Source organism: Alosa alosa, chromosome 1 (assembly GCF_017589495.1).
Source record: "Alosa alosa isolate M-15738 ecotype Scorff River chromosome 1, AALO_Geno_1.1, whole genome shotgun sequence".
In the NCBI taxonomy this organism is placed as follows: Eukaryota; Metazoa; Chordata; class Actinopteri; order Clupeiformes; family Clupeidae; genus Alosa; species Alosa alosa.
This window is the reverse complement of record NC_063189.1, coordinates 25953655-25962060: the sequence shown is the minus strand read 5'-3', so window position 1 is coordinate 25962060 and position 8406 is coordinate 25953655. Positions and strand designations below refer to the sequence as shown.

Below are 8406 nucleotides of genomic sequence, written 5' to 3'. Positions count from 1 at the left end.
ATGTTATGTAATGTAACAGTATGAAATATTTAGAATATTTGTTATTGGTGGAAAGTGATTTCAATTTATGCTCTCCATATAGTTAGAAATGTTATTTATTTAACTGACACATATACACTACAAATGAAATATATTATGTTAAATTACAGTATTGTTTTAGTGATTCATAAACTAACATGAGGTACAAATACCATGAGAAAAATTAATGACTTGGTCTAAAGTAACAACATTAAAAACTCAAAAGAAATTTCTTCAGTAAATAGCTTTTTGCATGCTGTGAAATGGCTCGCCGAGCCTAAAGCAGGTGGCTGTTGGGTCGGGCTCTTGGCTAAAGGCCTCTGAGTCAGACTGTCTGCACTGTCCCAGTGTGTATGCTGCCATTACAATCAGGTCCTCCACCGCTGGGTCTTTCTCAGGGCTGAGCAGCTGCTCGTGTCCCGAGACACAGGCTTCTGTTCTGGCCTGCTTCTGCCTCTCGGGCCCTCTGAGCCACTCGTGTCTGAGACATTCCTCAGCGGAGAGACGAGACCTATACACACACACACACACACATGCATGCACACTAACACAATGTTAGAAAATAATGAAAATCACAGAAACCTTATTTGTAAAACCACACATTTTCCTAGATGCACAACATGTAGATCCTGAAGCAGTTAAGCAATACCTGTCTGCTGTTGCTTCATTGGCCTCCACTTAAACATCACACAGTTGACCACTGAGCAGTAGGGGAAGCTAGAGGGTCTCACCGTGCATCTTTGAGCAAGAGAGCCTGAATGAAGAGGATGGCTGCAGGATGCAGAGCCTCCAGCTCCTCCCCGGCATAGGACACGTCCACTTGGGAGATGTTCAGGAATGTCTCCTGCTTGTCCTCACCCAAGAAGGGAGAAAGCCCGGTCAACATAATGTACGTCAGCACTCCGATACTCCTGTTCAGGACACATGCAGGCATACACAGTATTTGCAAATAACTGCTGGATATCCACATTTGTTGAATATTAAAGGTTCAGTGACATTTTTTACCAGTTGATTAAAAGCATACTTATTTATGAATAGAAATAATAATAACAATACGTTTTGACATACTGCTTCATACAATGACTGTAATCTAAAAAATAAGGTGCAAAAAATTACCACATGTCAGTAGCGGTGCTTATTGGCTCATAATTCAGAACTTCAGGAGCTAAAACGGAATAAGGATATCCAAATGATTTACAGAGCTTGTGGTCCTGCTTTCATATACAATACAAGTGTGTAGTTCCAACACAGACAAAAAACAAGCAACTCTGGTCTTCCCAGTAAAAGCAGGAATAAACACTGGTTAGAGATGGACCACGTCAGCGTAATGTAGTGTTCCTCAGACAGACCATGGCTTTGCAGTTCAGCCAGATTTCCGCTAAAATAAGAGTGACCAGACTCCCCACGCACTCACCCACATACTCTGGAGTTCCCATGATCTCTCTCAGTTCCTGGTTCTGCCTCACCACCCGTGACAGCCCAAAGTCCACAATTTTAATGTCACCCAGAGGTTTGGTGCTGGTCAGTAGGAGGTTCTGAGGCTGGGGATGGAGATGGACACAGAGCAGGCAGGTGGACACAGAACTTAGGAAGGCAGAATAGTGTATAGTCAGAATAGAAAAGTCAAAGACTAAATCAAAGACCTTTCATGCAGACTGTTTATGTTGATATGGAGTGAAAACCTACACTCCTTCGTATTCCTGCTTCTACTAAGTTCCTCTGATGTGATTTCATCTGACCACAATATCCTTCTCTCCAGTCTGTCTAATTAACGTAATTGATATGTGGTCAAACAAAGTCCAATATTGTACCACAGAATAAAAATCCTATTGTTACTCAACATATTGAAATAAATATTGTCTTCTAACATTTCTTCTCACAGTTTCAGCAACCGTTTTGGTTCAGTTCTATCAGCTCCATAACAATCCCCACCTTACTAAACATGCCATTAAATTGTCTTAGTGAAATGGGTCCTGATTTTCATAACTATGCAACCACATAGGAGAAACATGAGCACTTCTCTACACCTGTACCTTGAGGTCGAGGTGCACAATGTTGTTGCTATGGAGGAAAGCCACACCCTCCAGGATCTGCCTCAGGAGCAGCTTCGCATCCAGCTCAGAGAAGGCCACACACTGCTCAAAAATCTCTCCTCCCGCAGCGCTGGGAACACACACACACACACACACACACACACACACACGGCGATAGATATACACAGATCCACATATACACAGACACACACCCATACACATATACAGACCCAAACACACACATACACACACAGAGAGGGAGAGAGAGAGAGCAAAGTCCTTTTAGGCAAGTCCCTCCACTCGGCAGCCTATGTTGCAATGCATTTTGGGTACTTATCGGGCATGTATTTCGGGCAGAACTGTGCATGCGCAAGGCTTCATCATGACACCACCTGGCTCCAGCTGCGAGATCACAACACATGATTGGCACAAGGTATTCACAACATACCACATGATAGGCACAAGTATTCACATGTCAACTTTTGGTGGCGGAAACTAACCCCATACATTTCTATGGGAGATTCTTTGAGTGCTGTGTCTCCTCGTTATAAAGTCTCAGGTGGTGGAGAGACCATCTCAGTATTTCAGATCTTTGCTTTACCAAGCACATACTTCAACCAGCAGGTGTCACTAAGGATGCATTGAAAACACCAATCTCTGGCTTAAAGTCTCTGGGACTTGTAGTGGTTGATCGCTGAGAGAGCCTTTGATAAATGTTTTTTCAATAATCCCCTATTCTTATTAATATAATCTGAATACAAATTCATTTAGTAAATATTCAAATTATATGTAATGTAATTATGTATAGTGCTTTCAGTGCCAGAGGCTATAGTTTGCTATGAGAATGTTTGTGGTCAGTTCAGTTGTCTATGCTTATAGCACCACCCTAACACACCTCACTGTCCCTTCTTCTTGATCCTTAGGGATAGATACAGTCATAGTGCTGGAAGACCAAGTGCTGCATGGGCCTCTCAATGGGGGCTGAAGAAGTACTGCTCTCTCATCATCATTGAAAAAATTAATCCTCTCGTCTGGGCAAGCTGAACATGCCCTGCTGGATGGATACCAATAAATTCCTCCTGGCCTAAAAATAGATAATCCAAAGTTGTCCAAACACTTGTCCCACTTGTAGACCCATGTGTTGTCTGCAGGTCTAATTTGTTAATTTGGTGGAAGATTGGGAGAGAGAAACAGATGGATAACAAAAGATGGACTAATTGGACATGAAAGGTGTGTGTATGGACAGCATTTGTGTAAATGCAGAGAAACAGCAGGGTCACCAATCAGTCTGGCTGCCATTCTTCTGCACCAACTGCACAACTTACCTCAGATGGCATGGCAGTCACCCCCCATGGCAGCCTGTAATCTCAAGTGTTGTGTAATATATGCTTGGGTCTTTTAAACAGTAGAGGTTTTTGGATAGATTTTGTTTAGCTTTTCAGTACAACTTCCCTCATCTGGTATGACAAGACAAAAGAACATTAAGTTGGAGGACCTTCGGTAGCACCTAGCCACAGATAAATCTGTGAGCGCATTTTTATTTTCCTCTGTAAGATCCATCTAGTGATCTTTCCATCCAAGCCCATTTCCAAACAACCAAAATCCCAGAAACCAATCACAACCGCTATCCTGCATGGGGCGGGCTTGATGACAAACAGAGGAGTACAGTTATCTGTGCTGTTGAACTCCACCAATAGCTGCACCGATGGGGTCAGGCATTTCTTTGGAATTGACTAAACAGTTTAGTTTACAAGAAAGATGTGTTTGCAGAGTTTAAATGTATAGCCTACCAATTTAAATGTAAGTTTACTGCTGGTTACACCCCAACAACGCATTCCCAGACCAATTGTCAATCTCAACTAAAATGAGACCTATTTATAGAGGTTGATGGCCAACCGAGTCATCACCACCCCTCCTGTGATTTTTAATTGAGAAGGTAAGGGGGGCATGAAACTGTATTCGTCCTGGGCAGCAAGACTAGACTGCCACTGGGAGTAACTACTACAAAACAGAGCAACACAGTAGAGTAGGCTACATGTATATATGCACCACAGTGCCAGAGTACATCACTGTAAATCTACCACTGTAGAGAAAGTGAGTACAAAGATGGATTAACAGGCCTAATGGGCCCAAGGGATCAGGGGTGTGTGTGTGTGTGTCTCTCTCTCTCTGTGTGTGTGTGTGTGTGTGTGTGTCCTGTGAATACTTTTGAGATGAAGGGAAATGTATGGATTAGTATGTTTTTTGGGCTCAGTGTGTCATGGTCCATGAGAGAGTATAGTACAATATCTGATGACTCACCACTCAAGGAGCAGCACCATCTCACTGGCTGTCTCGTAGACCTCGTGCAGGTTGATGACTCTGGGGCAGGCTCTGGTCAGCTCCAACGCGGCGACCTCGTGGATGACCTCCCCACGGCAGTCCTGACCCTTCCTCCTCTTCCTCACAAACTTGGCAGCGTACTCTATCCCAGTGTGCTTCTCCACACACCTTCTCACAACACCAAACTTCCCCCTGGAGATGGACAGCACACAGGACAGGGTGGGGCAATCAGGCATAACACAGCGGGCATTAACTATGTTACTAAAAGTATTCATTCAGCTGGATACATGCATAGGTCAGGAAGATAATTTCCCAAGAGAATGATAGGCCTACTTTCCACTACTTTCCTACTTTTAGTAATTTGTCACATTGAGTAAAGTGATCTAGTGAGGCAGGACAAAATAAACAAACAACAACAACAATTAGTGAGGTCTTTGCTGTGCAATATAAAAATAAATCTATATCAGGCCTAATTCATTATTCTTCATCGAATGAGAAGAAAACTTTCGCAACTCTTGCTGATAGACTGTATTAAAAACCTAGTATGTGTGTGTGTGGCTAATTTATTTCTATGCTAATTATCAATCGATATTCCTTACCTGCCCAACTCCTTGCCAGGAGTAAGACTGTACCGCTCAGTCAAGGTTTCGTTTCGGATGTTGATTTTGATATCAGTTAGCAGCGCCGGTCGTTCCTGGCATGTATAGCGTCGCGCCTTATTTACCTGAGGGATCTGCAAAATGACGTCCATACCTCAAAAATAGTTTCAAGAGGTAACAATACACTTGAAGCTAAGTTACAGTCTGGTTAATTTGTTCAGTTTCAGAATTCAAATGTAGACTACAACTGAAGCAGTCTCCAAAATGTGTGTCCCAACGAGTTGGAATGCAGCAGCAGACTCACTACATCAGATAATCAGTCTGCAGTCAGACATCATTTACATAGCAGAGGCGGAGTCATACAAAACTGCAGGTGATATTGAACAACGATATGTATCACCATATAATTATGTTATGCACACACACAACAGACATCACAATAAATCTCCACCTAAAAGATGATATGACAATATGACTGAAATCCTCTGTAACGTGGACCAGTGTGTATTCTTGTGGACAAATTCAGAGGCGAAACTACAGTCCATTACAAAGTGATTGTTTATTGACATTCGTAACAGTGCTAGGCTTGAAAAACAGAGCAGAGCCTGAGAGAGAGATGGAGAGAGAGTAAATATGAGTGCACCCATGATAAAAAAAATCAGCATATTTTCAGGGGAGAAGGGACAGTTGGGTAAAACAATGAAGCAGCAATGGCATGTGTGCATGTCTGTGTCTGAGTGTGTGTGTGTGTGTGTGTGTGTGAGAGAGAGAGAGAGTGAGAGAGAGAGTGTGTGTGAGGCAGGGATGAAGAAAGAGAACATGAGAGTGTAAGTCAGAGACAGTATAGACATGTGTGGCTTCTAATTCTAAATAGACATGAGATAAAAATGAAGTGTGTGGCAGATTGAGAGCTTTCACTTATAGTGACAGAAAATCAGTATTAAAACATTTCATAAAGGAGAAAGGAAAAGGCCTCGATAACTGATACCATGAGAAATTGCATTGCTCATTAATCTGACAAAATATGCATAGCATGGTACACTTTTTACAATAAATAATTACACTGGAAACAGTCCATCAAACGATGTGACCATACAATTATCTATATATTTTCTCCAGTCTCATCCTTTTTAGTCTAATTACACACATTACGTATTAATATGTACACAGGTATGTTTGAGGTCCAATTCATACATCTTTCACTTTGTGATGCAAGATATAAACACAGTTTATATTACATTCTTACAGTGGTCAAGCCAACTATGTCCATAAACTCTTAACTGATCAAACCCTCTAATGGCTGAGCTCCGATCTCCTCAGCAAATGGATAAATGCTTCAGGTGCCAGTTATATAACTTGTGACAGACCGCCAGATGGTGTGAGCCAAATGAGATGGAGTAATCCCCCTAAAATAGTCCTCATATACAGTACAATGTTTCCAGTGCTTGTGGTCAACTACCGCATTCAAAATTCAATCACCAATGTATACTGTTGTGTAATGTTTCTTTTAGCTCTGTTCTTACTCTGGCATTCATCACATTTTGTGGGCGCTAAAACTGCCTGACCTCTTGGATGTTGTATGGCTTTTCTCTCTACTTGGAATACTCCACATGCAGGCTTGCAACCAGCAATGTCTGCTTTGTTTGATGATTATGATAATCTTTGGTGATTCGTCTCTGACAACAATGTGTTCACTCCAACAGTCTTTCATTTTAACCTCAACAATAAAATTAGGAAAATGCAAAATTGTAAATGTACGAAACACAGCTGTTGTACTTCTAAAGGGGACACAAGACTAGTTTGGTACTGACATTGTCTGCGTAGTTAAGAGTGATTTCCTATGTACTTTGAACGAGTAAAAATATGCTGTATGGCTACACCATCCAGGGGTCTAAAGCCAAAGAAAAAAGCGCACCTTTTATCATCCACAGATAGAATGACAGCATTAAAGGAGAAGTCTAGCTTCTATCTGTGCTTGAACAAAGGTAATAAAGTCAAGTTAGATTTGCGCTAGGCAATATTCACTGTCGTCATGTGTTTATGCACAATCATTTAAAAGCCGAGTTCAACAATCTTCTCACAACCAAACATTCATATCATCCTTACAAATATGAGTATGTTTAAAATGATAAACACATTGTGTAAACATCAAAACAAGAATAAAAACAAGACAGATAAAGTAGTGGTCTTTGCCCTTACATTTGATCTGTAATGATGAATATGCTTTAACATTGGACTCAGTAATGCCTTCAGATTGTGTGGAATGCTTTCCACAATGACACATTTTTTTTTTTTTTTTTTATGACAGAAGTACTGCATAAAGCCTTATTTTGGAGTAACCCGGAGACTTTCAGTGACTGTGGCCCTTTTATTGTCCTCTCAGAAGGCTCCTCCTCACAAAAGCGAAGGGTTTTAATGTTTTAAAGGGCAGCATCCATATAGAAGTGCAATGTCACCATGTTACTAAATGTCATGTGTATGGTTTTGCTATATGTGAAACCAGATGACGCCTATAAATGTCTTTTTAGATATCATATGTAGAGATCAGCAATCTGTCCTAACTCTTCCATCTCTCCATTCTGAACCTCTGATTAACAGCCAACAGAGAGCACAAACACATACAGTACATGTGAAAACCCTTTCTTTACCACATGGTGACTAACAAACCCTTTCTTTATTACATGGTGACTAATTAACTAACAAGTCATATTTTTGTCTGGATCCTGCAGAGACCATTCTGAACTGAGGTGATGCTGAGGTGATGGGGTGTGATGGCCATTTTGAACTGAGGTGATGCTGAGGTGATGCGGTGTGATGGCCATTTTGAACTGAGGTGATGCTGTTTGACCTGCTGCAGATCACTGAGACATGGACAGGCTCTGGTGAAGTCACACATAAATACTGGTCTCAATACCCATGTCCATTGGTCTGGCATGATGGTGAAACAGTAACAACAACACATCCAGTGACGTTGAATTAATGTTGGAGCGTTCCTCCTGTCCTGTCTCATAAATCCGTTCTTCCTGTGTCAACTTCAACGAAAGTGGCAACGTGTCTCTCATGAGAAGGAGATGATGCAACAGAAGTCCTGATATGGTGAGGCGAAGGGGGAACACAACTGGAGGCTTCAGCCCACTCTGGCTGTGGTTGCAGTGGGTTGGGTGGTTGGCTGGGGTGCGGTCAGTCGCAGTATTGAGGCCCTGAGAGAAGGAGAAGGCTGAAGCCACATGTTTACCTTTGCATACCAGCTTGGATTGTGCAAACCCAATAAAGAATGTGCATACAGTATTAACAGGTGAGTTACACATGCATTTCATTTTTGTCTTGTCAATTTTATCTTGTTTTGTTTTTGTTTGTTTTTTAAGTCACAAAAAAAGTTTTTTTTTCCTTTAAAAAAAAGAGACGACAGTCCACAGCAAAGTACACATTTGTGA

The 8406-nt window shown here is 41.5% G+C and overlaps 2 protein-coding genes across 3 annotated transcripts in view; both read right to left on the bottom strand.

The window, feature by feature from the left end:
* Positions 1–152: 152 nt before the first annotated feature.
* LOC125300641 (serine/threonine-protein kinase 17A-like) lies at positions 153–5240 on the bottom strand. Of its 2 annotated transcripts, none has more exons than XM_048252703.1 (7): positions 4973–5240; positions 4353–4565; positions 2052–2181; positions 1433–1559; positions 1135–1183; positions 750–929; positions 153–562 (listed from the first exon to the last, which is right to left on the bottom strand). In XM_048252703.1, exons 1-7 carry the CDS (start codon positions 5122–5124, stop codon positions 253–255), a joined length of 1161 nt encoding a protein of 386 aa, XP_048108660.1. In that variant the 5' UTR covers positions 5125–5240; the 3' UTR covers positions 153–252. The 2 variants fall into 2 exon arrangements, with proteins under 2 accessions (XP_048108660.1, XP_048108669.1); XM_048252712.1 differs by having other exon boundaries at positions 153–529.
* A 272-nt stretch (positions 5241–5512) lies between these two features.
* hecw1b (HECT, C2 and WW domain containing E3 ubiquitin protein ligase 1b) overlaps positions 5513–8406 on the bottom strand; it is a 48151-nt gene continuing 45257 nt past the window's right edge. The window contains exon 30 of the mRNA XM_048257651.1: positions 5513–8406. This exon is cut by the window's right edge and continues 173 nt beyond it. The gene's annotated coding sequence lies outside the window, so the exon portion shown is untranslated.